The following is a 15,334-nucleotide window of genomic DNA, read 5'->3' as shown; positions in this document are numbered from 1 at the left end:
GTCAGGACTTCACAGTAACTTACACTATTTTCCGGTAGTAATATAATCCATTCCATCTTTTGCTTTCTAGCAAGGCCTTTCATATATTTGGTATCCTGGATTTGTGTTAAATTTTGTAAAACATCCATTTTTTCAGTTTAGTTTCATTTTCCTTCCTCTTTATATAAGAAACAATACACTGAAACCATTTTCAATATAAGAAAAATTTACTTGCAGAATATAAATGTCTTATTGATGTACATTTCAAGTTCTGTGAAGTTTCATAGCAGTCGAACATCGTGAAAACTGTTATTTTATTTTATTTTATTACAGATACAACTTTGGAAACTAATTCTTACAATGTTCTTATTCTTCACTAGTTTCAATGCTCTCCATTTATCTCGCTTTGTGAAAAGTTTGGGTTTGCTAAAAAAAAAAATATATATATTAAATGATGTTCTCATCTTTCTTTCTATTTAAAATAGGAAAATGTTAAAATTAACAACGTAATTTCATCATCTCACATATTCTTGCAGCATTCATCTCGTATTCTTCAAGAAAACCTGACACATTTGCTGATATGATCATTTCTCTAGGCTTGTATCAGAATATAGTTCAGTCTGTATTATATGAATATTTTAACACAGACTTCAGTCTCTTTAGACAGGTGAAATATACTCGTAGGTATCACTATTTAGGGAAAATTAAACGAAAACATCCAATATGAAAGTTACCATAAAATGTCTTCATGAAAAGTGAAAAATTGAATTATATGAACACAACAAAAATTTAATTTCAATACCACTACAGAAGAAAATTAATAGCTGTACCAAATAGGAGAAATATTTGAATTATTGATTATCCTAACTAAGAAAATGTTCTACTTTGTAGGTGTACAAAATTATATCTTACATGACTTTTGTATATTTCAAGGTTCATTTCTCTCTTACATTTGTATACATTGTAAATTATGTATTATTATTTTAAGAAGAAAGCCATTCCTTTTCAGTGTCGACTCGGTTAATATAGCTTCTAAGTTCCAGTCTCTAGGAACAAGAAGTATAACTCTTAAAACACTGTAAAAATCTACTAGTAACTGTTGCTATTCTTTTTACAGTATGTTATAATGTTCTAAGTGTTGCAACAGATTGTAAAAACTTAAAAGTGGCTAATGACCTTTGATGTTAGGCCTCTTTGAACAACAAGCATAATCATCATCAAAAACTTAAAAGTTATAGTAAATTATTATGCAAAAAATAAGGTGAAAATCATATAACCCATTTTTTTTTTTAAGCCCAATTGAAAAGCTTGGGGGAAATGTGTCGAGTGTCAATTGCATGTTGGTGGTGGAGCTGTTGACTGGATTGGCACCTAACTGCATTGCCATACAAAATTTGGTTGAGGGAATTAACTTATCTCCTGTACATTAGCTTCTGTACATATTAATTTAATAAGATTTTTTATATTCATAGTTTGATAGATGTATAAAGTAAACAATTATGATGTAATTAAGTTACCCTTATAATGTAAATAACAAGGGGCAGTCAAATAAATCACCTGCCAAAAAGTATAGTAGTACATTGCATACCTCAAATTTAATCATCAGGATATTAAGACATTCATCCCACTGGGTGATGAGATGGTCAATTCTATTCTTGGAACAGCTGATGGGCTGTCTACAGAGCCACATCTGTACCCAGTCACGCATGTTGTCATCCGATGCACACACATATCCACAAATTTCTTTCTTCAGCTCCCCAAAGATGTGAAAATCACATGGAGAGAGATCTGGGTTATAGGGAGGTGGTTGAGTTTCCTACTGAAATTTCTAAAGCATATTCCTCACAGAGTTGGAAGTGAATGGGGCAGGCATTGTCATGAAAAAGCATAATGTTGTTCAATAGCATATCTGGACGTTTTGACTTTTGTGTGCCTCAGCTTCTGTAATATGTCTTCATAGCACTGTGCATTGACTGTAGCCCCATGCTCAAGCTGAAGATGACCATCGAGGGCATTGGTTTGCATCCAGTGACAATGTGTTTCTGGGTACAGATGCGGTTCTGTTGACAGCTGCCAGCTTTCTGAAGAATGGGACTGACCGTCTCATCACCCAGTGGCATAAATGTGTTAACAGTTCTGGTGAATTCTTTTGATGTACAAAATGTTCTACTATACTTTTTGGCAGGTGATCGGTTTTCATTTGACTGTTTCTTATATTTATTAATATAAAACATGGTGGAGAGACAGTGGGCACGTCTCTAAAGAAATATTTTTCAACCACAGGGTCATTGTCTCAGTACTAGCCCTTAAGATGAATCTTACCAGGCTGATGAAATTAGTAAAATTGGCTGGAAAGTCTACAGGGGACTGTGGACCAGCCAGACCAAAGTCTACAAATAATTAGGGATTATATTAATCTGCATGGATGAGGAAAGCTATATTATTTGGTGTCAGGTGGAAGAGAGAAAATGGTAAACCTTCTTTCTTCTTTTCCAATTGATATTTACTAGTGAAGAACAAAACGGATTTCATGAATAAGTACACTAAAGGTTTGATGTATGTTGTATACAGACTATAGGACAGATTTACTCAAAACATTCACTAGTTACATAATCATTTTTGAACAATTGGACTCTTCACCTTTTTGACAAGTAATACTCATATTTATACATCTTCACCAGGCAGCTGTAATGACCTTGAAAACACTTCATTTTAAGAGATGTACAAAGCTTAATTCCAACAATATGAATTTTTTTGTTAATATCTATAAAAAATAGTTCCAGAATTAAAATCTGTATATTTTGTTTTAAAGTGTTCCAGGGAAAATTGCTGATAAATTGTAAATAACCTGCATAAAAGTTGATAAACACTATTCAGTACCCACGATCCACTTTAGGAACTCTTGAGAAAATAAAATTTCATACAATAACGTATCTTAATGAACCCTTCTCATGTTTTCTGCTGTGTAGTTTTGTTTTATACATCACACTGTTGCCTTGAAATACATGTCGATGTAAATTGAGTGTGTTATGTAATCCTATAAGCTACAGTATATTCAATGGATGGAACCTGGGGAAAAGCTCTAAATGTCAATTGTAAATTGTTTTTTTTTAAATCCTAATTTCAAATGAAAACTTAACATAACTTTTCTGAAAATATAGGCTGGTACTTTAAGTGTAACTACATAGAAAAGAGTTCTAAACTGCATGTTTGCAAACTTGTAAATGTCACTGACAATGAGGTAAATGACTTACAGTGTTGCTCTGTTTAGCTATGAGAGAAACTGAAGTCAAGGAGAATTATAATCATAATTGTTTTGTGATTGATGTGCACTAATTAAATGCATTATAATACTTCACTGATGGATAAATAGAGAAATGGGATGATATGATATACAGTGTGCAGAAAAATAAACAGCACTGAAATTACAAACATGCTTTGAACATCAAGATACATCATTAGTCTACAACATACATCATTCAATGGAAATGTGTATCTGTGTCGGTACAGCATATGTTCAAAATGTGGACACTCATGTCTCAAGCATTGTTCATAATGGTCCTGTAGATTGTTGAACATGTTGATAAACACAGGTTGCTGCAAGTACACAAAAAAAATTACTATATCTTCTCTTGTAATTTTGGAACATCTCACTGGAAAACAGATTATTTCACCATGTCCTATATGTAGGCATCTGGAGGTATGAGATCTGGGGAATGGGAAGGGTATGGGAATTTTGTTCCACAGAAAATTAAGCCATCTCCAAAGTGTTGTTACAGAAGTGTATGTATGGTGTGGGCTGTAAATCCATCTTCTGCATCTATTGTCATTACAGCGGCAGGTTTCTGGTGTGACAAAAATGGTGCAAATTCTTCACAAATATGGCAATAATGAGGTCTCTTTAGGTCCCTGGTTTACTGTTAGTGCATTCTCTGCACCATCCTCGATGAAACAAGGGCCCAATATTTCATGTCTGGACACGGTGCACCAAATCATAACCCGCACACTGTACAGTGATTTCTATTTGATGACATTCAAACCCTAAAAAACGAGAGTTGTTTGCCGATTGATGTAGCCATCGAGGGGAATATGGCTTTCATCTCTAAACCATTATGCAGCAGAAGAAATCTGGGTCTGCATAACTATATCATGGCCAACTCTCAGATAAAATAATGTATTCAGGCTTGCTCATCCATTTTGCTTAGATGCTGTGCAACTTGAATGTGATATGGAAATCCAAACAGCGCTTTAAATATCTGCTGAACAGACTTATCACTGACACCAAGCTTCAGTGATGTTTGTCGTAGACTGCACATTGGAAAACTGTAACACCTGCTGCAAACGTCTTCCATGATTCTCGTTTTTGGTGACAGTTCTCGGGCACCCAGTAGTCCCCTTCTGTTGACACAAGATTGATCTTGTGCGATGGAACTTCTCAACGACAACTAATATTGTTTTGTTGCATGATTCTACCTGGGTAAATCACTCTTTAATGTGCCACACCTCGGCCCTGATGTTGCCTCTTCCTTGTGACTGGAAAAAGTGCTTGATGATATAAACACCTTGTCCTTTCTTGTGAATAACGTTGTTGCCACTCCAATTGCACACTGTGCTACCCATTCAAAAGTAAGCACCACACAAGGGTCATGAGCTGTTCACACAATGCACACATTCAGGTCAGACATGCAACACTCAGTACTGTTTGTTTTGCCATGTACAGTATTTATCACCAATGTAACAGGCTTGAAAGACAAGGAGTATGCAAATAAACATGTAATTCTCATTATTAATCTGAATCCTTTTAATTTTTAATCCAAAACTTCCTTTAATATTATGAAAAGGACAGTACCTCAAGCTTTATTTACATATCAAGGTCGGTTTCAATTAATTTTCACTCAAATTTCAAACCATACAACTTATCATTCAGTTTTAAGTCAGTCATGTATATGAAGATGTAAAAGTATTTAAGTGCATACTGTTCGCTATTCCAGTAGCAAATAAGAAGGCAAATGTCTCAGGACGATGCAGACTGAACCTGAAGAATTCTATTTGTGAGTTATTTAGGAATCTCAACCACAGTAAGGTTATTTTATAAACAGCAACTGTGAATTTCATTCTAGGGAAAAGAAGTGTAGGATAATATTTGCTCTGTTCATTAGGGTCCATCTCTTCTCTCAATTATTATGAGAATATACCTACCATTCTTTCTCAGATTCCATCCAGAGTAAGGAGCTCACAAACTGTTAAGGTTATACAGTTGATCGCTACTTCTTTATCTTGCTGCACTGCCATTGGTATGTGTGCATTCTCAAACAATATCAGTACATGAAACTGCCTTTTAAAATTTTACTTATAATAGAAAAAGACCTTCAAAAGTTAGAGTAAGAAGTATTGTGATCTATTAAAATGAAATCATAGGGACAAACCCAATTAATATTATATCAACAGACCATTAAATAATTGGAAATTATACTACTTGCAGGTAGTTCAATACCTACACTCTTGATAAGTTCCTTTTGCAGAGACATTTGTCTAAGCAGGAATAATTTTCAGGAATCAAAATATTGTTATTGAAATGATGCATGCTGGTCCTTCAGTTATTTATTTTGTATCATCACCATCACCACCATTATCATCATCATTGCTGCTGTTGCCACTGTCAACATAATCATTGTTAATTGGAAACATCCATCACAAATATTTTCTTTTTTAAGTGTCAGAAATGGGAAGTTGTCTGAAGTTATAAACAGGGTAGGATAATCAATGGGTTTTTTTTTTAAATTTATGTTACAAATGGGATTGGGACAGTGGCGGCCGGTCAGTACGTGCTACCGGGCTCCAGCACGTAGCTTGGAACTGTAAGGAATATTATTTATGTACAGTACAATTATCCTGGTGCCTTTTCGTTGTTTTGAGTACGATATGAATTTGTGTTTTGTGAAAATCAGGACGAGATCTGTCGAACACCTAGCGCCGTTCTCCCGGGGAACAAGGCTCGTGCTCATGTGAAGTGAGCCCTTGCCTGTAGCCTGAAGGAAGCAATACGCAGGCGCAGCCAAGCTTGCAACACTCCCCCTAGCTGGCGGAGTATACCGTAAACCGGGATCAACTTTCACTGATCCCGTTTATAGTTACTTCCTCTTCCGCAAGGTGGTGGAATTACTCGATGTCTCCTGCTACCCGGAGCGCAGCGAGGGATCCAGTCGGCCGTGCTTATGTTGAACGTGGTAAGCGAATCTGCCACTAGAGAGTAGCATCGTCTGGTTTCGAAAGTAAAGCGTAAGTGGAGGCAATCTATCTCACACATGCTTATTAAAATATCCATCTTCCTTTTGTGTCAAAAATAAGGAATTCGTAGGTGAGTCAAAGAATGTTCGACTCGCCAGATGCAGATCTTTTGATTTGACACCCGTAGGCGACCTGCGAGTCGTGATGAGGATGAAATGATGATGACGACAACACGTACACCCAATGATGATTAAAATTCCAGACCCTGCCGGGAATCGAACCCGGGATCCCTGTGACCAAAAAGGCCAGCGCGCTAACCATTTAGCCATGGAGCCGGACATTTACTCTGGTAACCTAATAGGGGAGGTCTCAATGAATCAGTTGGCAGCTCTTTCAGTTGCTTTGTGCAGTTTTTAATCTCGCGGTTATATTACTGGTGCGTGTTTTTCCTGTCATTGTGTTAGTGCTAAAGTTTATACGAAGATTTATCAAATTATTTATCCACTGCAGTGTATATAAAGTGAAATTAAATTAGTGTTCTTAGTGGGGATCTATATTCCCACGATTCTATTTGCACTGATGTAAGTTGCGCCATTAGGTTAGTAAAAACAATATTTCTTCAATGAATTATTTATCTGGTAGACAGTTGTCGAAGAATTCATCTGCTTCCAAATTAATGTTGTTTTTGTTTGTTCTGAGTAATAAATTGCGAGAAAAGTTGTATTATTATTATTATTATTATTATTATTATTATTATTATTATTATTATTATTATTATTTCTATTATGATTATTAGTAGTAGTAGTATTATTACCAGGTTTGAAGTATGCGTTGTTCATCATGGCAATATGCAGATTTAAAACAGCGTATTTAGCTTGTTTTTTGTAGCACGTAGGACGATTTTTTCACGAGCCGCCACTGGATTGGGATACATTACTCCTCTCATTTATGTACTATTATTTTAGGGAGTCATGATATGCATTACAAGATTTTTATTCCTCCATCCAATACTAAGACAAGTAAAGGAGGAATGTGAAAAATTAGCATAAGGATGTAGGCTCTTCATTGCATGTAGCCACTTATCACTGCCTTTTCACTATGCTTCACCATTTCTGGCCTAATTTCATACAGTTCTGTTGTTTTATGATGATGTACTTTGTTTCCATTCTATCCTTGAACTTATTTGTGACTTTATTTTTAGAAATCTATTTATATATCCCCCACTGAAAATATATTGATAATGGAATAAAACTTCCAAAATTACTGGCAAGTTATTTCCTATAAATCAACAGGATTTTGCTTCATTTATTTAAAATGGCATCAATCTCTCTGCTCTGCATTTTGGAGACTGTTATGCTCTAGAAAGCGTTCCTAAGCCCTCTTATGATTTCACTTTAGACTCCACTCATTTCCTTTCCTCTGCCATTCCTACAACTGTTTACTTATTGATTACACACTGAGTGGCCAAAAGTTACGGGAAAGGGTGTCCCATTAGAAAATGTGCTGTGTATGACCCCTGAGCATTGTGACTAGCTGCGGCATAGCTGAGCAGTCTGTCACAGACACCAGTGTCGTGAAGATGGCAACTCATCACGAGTTAACTGACTTTGAACGTGGGATGATCATTGGTGCATGGTGCATGGGTCATAGCATTGTGGAGATTACACGCGAATTCGGGTTTCTGAGGTCAACAGTGTTGACAGTGGATCTTCAATATCGCAGAGAGAATGTTACCACCCGTGTGAACCGCTGCACGGGAAGACGACAGGTGTTTAACTAACAGGCATCATGTCACCTCCGCAGAACCATACTGGGTGCTTGACGGGCTACTGTGAGTCAGATCACCGCCCAGTTGAATGTAGGGAGTCAGGAACCCATTTCTACCAGGAGTGTAAGGAGGCAACTGCACCACATAGGCTTCATCGGATGACGACCAACTCATGGCCCTTTGCTGACACCTCGACACAGAGCTCAACAACATGCATGGGACCGCAAACATCAGCAACTTGGCGGTGTGTGGTATGGTCCGATGAATCCCGGTTCCAGTTGTATCGAGCTGATGGGTACGTGAGAGTGTGGCGTATTCCCCCATGAAGTTCTGGATCCTGCGTGTCAACAAGGTTGTGTCCAGGTGAGAAGTAACTCAGTTCTGGTCTGGGCGGCATTCTTGTGGTCGCAAATAGATCCCATTGTCCAGCTACATGGAGCGCTGACAGGTGTACGTTATGTGGACATTCTTTCAGACCATCTGCATCCCTTTCTGGCTCTAGAGTACCCTAATGCAGATGCCATGTTTCAACAGGACAATGTGCCATGTCACCACTCTGTGGTGGCACGCAGGTGGTTGGAGGAACACTGCAGTGAAGTTACGACCATGGACTGGCCCTCCAGATCTCTGTCTTAATCCAATCGAGCAATTATGGGATGCTGTCAAAGCTGGTGTATGCTCCATGAACCCCGCACTAACTACACAAGACCAATTGTGGGTAGTAGTGCAAGATGTGTGGGTCCAGATCCCTCCAGAACGATCCCAACACCTTGTAGAGTCAATGCCTTGCCATATTGCTGCTGTTTTGAGGGATCCCTTAGGAACAACTCATTATTAACATCACATTCAGTGTCTTCCCATGACTTTTGGCCACTCAGTGTACATGAAGAGTAAAACATATGAATCAATGTCAGTAAAAATATTGGGATTTTTCAATTTACAATTTAACTCCAATAAGGAAAATCTTGTAGGGAATTGATACACATAACAACTACTTCTAATAACCTTTGATTATTCCAGCTACAGTCAGACTGAGCTATGAATGCTCTAAAACATAATCTCACTCTCTTCCAGTGTGTCCTTACAGCATTTCATTTAAGACACAATTTATTTATTGTACTTATTGTTCTAATGTTGTGGGCAGAAATTGAAAAGTAACAAATGGATAGAAATTGGAAGGCTCAACAGAGGTATGTCAAACATCTTCAGCCTGGATTCTCATAGTTCATTCTATTTGATATTCATAATAAACCTTAAGTCTTTCTGCTACCTGTGATGGTTAGATTATAACCCTTTGCATGATGGTGGTATGGTGTATCTGTTGAAGTTGTTTATTTTGAAAAATACACCTATGCCCATAAAAATGATCTTAATCCTTTTTACTTATATTATATTGTTATATGTCCTTTTCCCAATATTTAAACATTAAAAAATATCAATTTAAGCTCTGTTAAAGACTAAATCTACATTAAATTTTTATCCATGAAACATGAATGATGAAATGAATGTAGGTTTTCATGGCTCATTATAATTTATTAAATCATTATTATTTCTGAATTAAAGGTTCTTTTATATATTAACAAGTCTTAGCTGAAAGCTTGACTTTTTTGTCAAAACTTGTTAATATATATGTGGCTTTAATCCGGAAATAATAATATTCATTGGATAAATGTTTGGTAAAGTTTTAGTACCGACTTGAAATTATGAGGAAATCGTGAAAAATTAATGCTCTCTTGGTAACTGTGTAATCCTTTCAAAATAACTTAACCATTATCCACATTGGCTATCATTAATAAATTTACCATTCAGTTGTACAATATCAAATTTTGGTCTAAATTTCAAGTATAGGTGATGGTCGTTTGTTATTGAGTGCACTATAACTGTATTTCTACAGCAAACTGACTCCTCTGATCTGCCTTCTGGGTAAGAGCACGTACCAGGCTGGCGGCATGGCTATCACTGTGAAGGGGCGACAAGCAACTCGTAGAGAGGCCCCCATCCTTGTGGTAGCCCCACACTCCACATTCCTAGATGCCAGTATTACTTATGTTACCGGATTTCCATCCATAATTGTGCGACGTGAAAGTGGACTCAACCCATTCATTGGAAGTACGTATATTGTATACTTGATCCAAACTGATTTCCAAAAATTCACCAAGTTTATTTTCATCAGAATGATATTAATTGCTAATCTTGACTGTGAATGGACTTAACAGTTGTTGCACATGCAACTTTACTTCATTAGTAACTTAAAACTATGGTATGGTATATTAAATACTAAATTGAATAATATTTTTGCAAATTCCACAATATCTAGTATGAGCTCTCACATAATATATGTTTAGTTCACAAATCATTGGCTCTGAGAGAAAAGGTTCTTCTGTTAACTTTTATTTTTAAAGGTAGTTTTGATGGCTGTTCTGTTGTTGTGCTTTGAAAAATTAATTAAAAATTGAAAGGAAATGTCCTTCATTTGTAAGGAGACCTTAGAGGATGGTTTTTGCTTTTTATATGTTTTCCTTTATTTTGAACTTTTTACTCCATGTTCTTTTCCCAGATGTCAATGTAACTCTACGTATTGGTACCCTAGTGTATTTCTTGTTTTTTATATTTGAGTTATTTTACACCATTCTTCAATTTCCAAAATTATTTTTCATGTTTACTTTAAAGTATTACTCTTTTATTTCACTCTCAGAGTGGTCTTCATTTAATTTGCATCATTTTAAGGACACAAAAGTGTGGAAATCTCCATCAATTTAAACCCAACATACATTAATAAAAATTATAGTAGTTGGGAATTTTAAATGATGATTTCTGTAAAAGGATATGAAGATTGGACAATAAGTCACACAGCACAATTATCCGTAGCTAGTTAGCAAATGAGTAACGTTTATCTGTCTCTTTAGTTTAATGTTGTAATGAGTTATTGCGTACTTTCGAAGATGTGTTCCTTTGATTGTCATTTGTATCTTTTCATGTAGAACTATTCCAGTCTGTTGTTAATTTCAAATACTGTAATCCACAACTTCTTGGTTGTACGCTAGCATAACTTCATCGTTTTCTGTTATCTTCATACAGGCCTACTTTCAATAGGCATAGAGACTGGTTTACCATGGTAAGTTTTTGAATATATGAAGCTTATACAGTAAAACATCTCTTAAAACACTTTTTCACTAAAGCCAGGTTTTAGTTTATTGAAGGTATACTAGAAAATAAAGTATGTTTCTCCATTTATTCACACTAGAAACTTGAAAACACATCAAACATTGGTATCAGAATACCGTACATTAAATTAATCAGTAATCTGACCACTTTTCTTGCCAGTAGAGTAGACACTCAAAGGCACAGCAAACATTGTTACATTACTACACATTCTCCAGCAGTCAAATAGAATTTTCTCATTTGCAGTGGTCTTACTCTTGATTGCCTGACTTTTCACTAACACTTTAGCCTCACAAATTATGATCATATTTAAATGAACAAACAAAAATTAATCAGTTGGTTAGGGAAATAATATCCTTCATGTTCCACAGTTTACTTACTTTCTGTCAAAGATTCTTCAGTATCACAATCTTCATAGCAGGAATCGATAAGTCATCAAATACACTCACCAACAAAACAAATTAAACACCTAGAAAGAGTGGTGGAAATGAAATAATACTGCATAAATTGAAAGGTTTTATTATTGTATTGCAATAATTACAAATTACGATCAAAGAAAAGAAAGCAGAAAAGGAATAAAACTGAACTTGGAAATACAGTAATTGATCTGTGCTAGTTCTGCCGGCATTTTCTCAAGCACTCCAGTGTTTTGTTGTAAAATATTATTTCATTCTTTATGCTATACTGCATATAATAGTGTTGTTATTTTTTTTAATAACTGTGAAAGTAGTTGCATAGTAATGAAGGTTATATAATAGGCTCCAGAGATGATGATAACTTTGCACAACAGTTCTGGTTCAAGAAGAACTTCAAAGAGCAGAAGATTGTATAGAGTTTTAGCTACTTAACAATTAAGAGAGTTTTCATTCTTATACTATTCTATAACTAACCTATTTGTACTAAACATCTTAAGTTCAATATTATCTAGAATGTACATTTAATTATTAAAAATGTCATTATGTAGTAATGATAAAATTAATGCAATTTTATTCTACTTTTTTCAAAGGCAGATAAATTACCTTATCAGAACACTTTCTACCATGTAAAGACAGTAGTCATTGTCATCATTATTATTATCATCATCATCATCATCCTATGGTAATAAATGGGAAAATACATGAGAAACTCAAAATATGATTACTGTATCTACATAGTAGATGTTGATCCAATGAGGAAATCTGCTTGTCTTTGAAAATAGGGCACCGAAGTTAATGCAAGTAGCTTGATTTTAAAAAAAGCCCTGCTAATTATTGTAATCAAATGTGTAATATGTCTTGCTCTTGCACATTAATAACACGAATAGTAGCAATATTATAATGGCATTAATTATTATTTAAATAATTGTACATGTGTGTTTCTTCAGAATTAATCAATTACACTCAGCCAGTTTATGTCTGGAGAGAAGATCCAAACTCAAGACAGAACACCATCAAGGAAATCATAGACAGAGCCACTTCAGACTTAGACTGGCCACAGGTGAGAATACTTTTAATTTCTTTCTCAAAACTACCTTCATTGGAGGTCTAATATAAGCCATCTGGTGATGAATGAGTGTACTGTTTCAACAACAGATCAGTGCTAAAATGAAATTAAAATCTCTCTGCAAATTTCATGGTCACTAGTGGTCCACTTCTGAGGACAAAAAACTTCTTTTCTCTGCAACTTGTCTCAGTTCACACAACATTTTATCACAGTATTAATTTCTCAATGTAAGAAACAAAACAAAAAAGGGAAGAGTTATTTTACAGGAGCATTTCATCATGATTTGGTGGAAAGGAAAAGGAAACACTATTGCTGGTGATGATGGGGATCAAAGCTTTAATAAGTACAACTAGGCAACCATCCACTCTTAGCAGTAATCAGAAGGAAGAAGGGAGAGTTCCAACCCTTCAAAGAAGAGAAGGGCCATTTGCCTTGCACTTTTAAACAACAATCATTACAATCATCTGCTTTAGATAAATTTTCCAAGTGAATAGACATTTTGAGCTGAATTATATACAGTAGGTACTATGAAGTATGAAGATTTGATAAGAAAGATGTTGTTGTTGTTCTTTTATGTTTCCTCCACAGGTGAGGTAGTCTAGATGTCTTATTTCAGTTTTCATTTCAGGTTCTGATTTTTCCAGAGGGTACATGCACTAATCGTTCATGCTTGATAACTTTCAAATCTGGAGCATTCTACCCAGGTGTGCCTATTCAGCCAGTATGCATCCGTTATCCTAATAAGTTGGACACTGTTACATGGACTTGGGAGGGTCCAGGAGCGTAAGTACTTTTGTTCGATTATTGACTTATTTACCTAATAATCTTACTGTTGCTCTTTTATGCTGCCATTGTTTATTTTTATGTGGCTGGCTGAGATTAGCGACTTCTGAAGGTGTTTAATCAAAAACTCCTTATAAGTAAAGAAATGTCGTAGGACAAAATTCCAACACCCAAGCATCTCTTAAAATCTACAACAATTGAATCAAACAAGCACGGTAACATAATTATATTATTATATGCTCAAAAATCAATTGAAAGTGTGTTTTATTTTTATCTGAAACCCAGCAAGATATGCATCTTTTCTCATTTCTAGATATTTATATAAATAAAGTTGTAGGGGGTCCGCTGTCTGGAATTTTGTTTGTTTTTCAGGTATTTATCCATTTTAGGTCAACCCAAGACCGAATCGGTGGTTTTTATTTTTTGTGTCTGTTCATCCATTTGTCTGTCTGTTCTACCATCATGGCGAAATGGCTGAATAGATCTTGACCAAATGTCATATTTAGTGTATACTCATCCTGGAGAAGGTTTTGATATGCATATCATTATAAAATCTTTGAATAGACGGGGAGTTCATAGGAAAACCAGAACCGTTTTCATCTATTTTTTCTTATACTATTGATTTTCTGTAAAATCCGTGGACTGTATGTGAAATGTCTCCTAGTTATAAACAACTTTTGTTAAGTTCATAATTTACCTTCCCCTTCAAATGACGGAGAAAATTACTATTTTCTGCAGGTATCATGCTCTGCATTGAGTGACCGACAGACCGACAGCGAACCTACAGATTACCATGGCAACGTCTCTGACTGCTTGCCTGCAGGGAAGTAATGTATTGTCAATGAATATTGAATTTTCGCGACCGCATTGTAATCGAAACCGACTTTCAACGTATTAGTCGTGTTACGTACACAATGTACTAAATGTACGTAACACGACCTAATACGTTGAAAGTCAGTTTCGATTTCAATGTATTGTCATTTTCGTCATCATTCCTGTAAATTCGTGGTTGTTCCTTGGGTAGGAAGCAAGGGAGGCATTAATCAGACATTCTGCGGGATATTGGCGGAATATCATTGGGGGTTATAACCGTTCTCAAATAGTATAAGTAATAACACCATTAGTCATCTTATCTGTTACCCTAGGATCCCTGTTCCTAAATTTACCCTCTGTTACCGCTTTATTATATCCATAACTCATACCAGCATAATTTATTGAGGGGCATTTGATTTTCCAATACATTCACTTGGTATTTACATATTTCTCCCATCTGGCTGTCCTCGGTTATAAACCTATTTTCTATTAATTTCAACTTTCTTAACTGTATTATTTTCTTCCTAATTACTCCATATGTATGTGAGTGCTAATCCCAAAACCTGGACACTATTTTCTTTGAGGAAATATTCTAAGCTATGCAAATGTATAACTTTTGGCCCCGGAAAATATCAAAATATGGATGCAATTTTAACGACGGTACAGACCTTCGTTTCGCGATAATTGGTAGCTAAACGGTAAGTCATATCACAAAACAGAAAGCACAATCGCCTTTCATTTTAGAGAGATCTACAACTTTGGTCCTATGACTTTTTGTCATATTTCTATCCCTTATACATTAAATTGAGCTGTATTTCTTGATTTCAAGTCAATTGTGTACTTTTTACATGTATATATTATTGTTTGGCACACTTATAAGAAAGACAGAATCATGACATTTGGCATGCACATTGACATGACAAGTGACCATATGATAGCCAAATTTTATGATTCTAGTTGTCACATGAGTATCAAAAATATTAAGTAGTATGTGAAAACTTTACGAAATTTCACCCCTTTGAATGACTAACTCAATCTAACCCAAAAATGTAGGAGATACGAGATGTCATAGGACCAGCCATGTAGAACACTGAATGAGGTGTCTGATGGTGAAGTCCA

General features: G+C 35.5%; 1 protein-coding gene across 2 annotated transcripts in view; it reads left to right on the top strand.

The window, feature by feature from the left end:
* The window catches only part of LPCAT (lysophosphatidylcholine acyltransferase), a 475,917-nt gene that overhangs the window by 390,765 nt on the left and 69,818 nt on the right, over positions 1–15,334 (top strand). The window contains exons 3-5 of one of the 2 annotated variants that reach the window (XM_067148134.2): positions 9,870–10,084; positions 12,501–12,613; positions 13,248–13,402. In XM_067148134.2, coding sequence (XP_067004235.2) covers positions 9,870–10,084; positions 12,501–12,613; positions 13,248–13,402 — 483 coding nt within the window. The remainder of the gene's footprint in view (positions 1–9,869; positions 10,085–12,500; positions 12,614–13,247; positions 13,403–15,334) is intronic. The other variant, XM_067148133.2, reaches the window with a different exon arrangement.

Source organism: Anabrus simplex, chromosome 5, assembly GCF_040414725.1.
Source record: "Anabrus simplex isolate iqAnaSimp1 chromosome 5, ASM4041472v1, whole genome shotgun sequence".
NCBI lineage: Eukaryota > Metazoa > Arthropoda > Insecta > Orthoptera > Tettigoniidae > Anabrus > Anabrus simplex.
The sequence above is the reverse complement of the archived record's forward strand: the minus strand, read 5'-3'. Positions and strand labels throughout refer to the sequence as shown.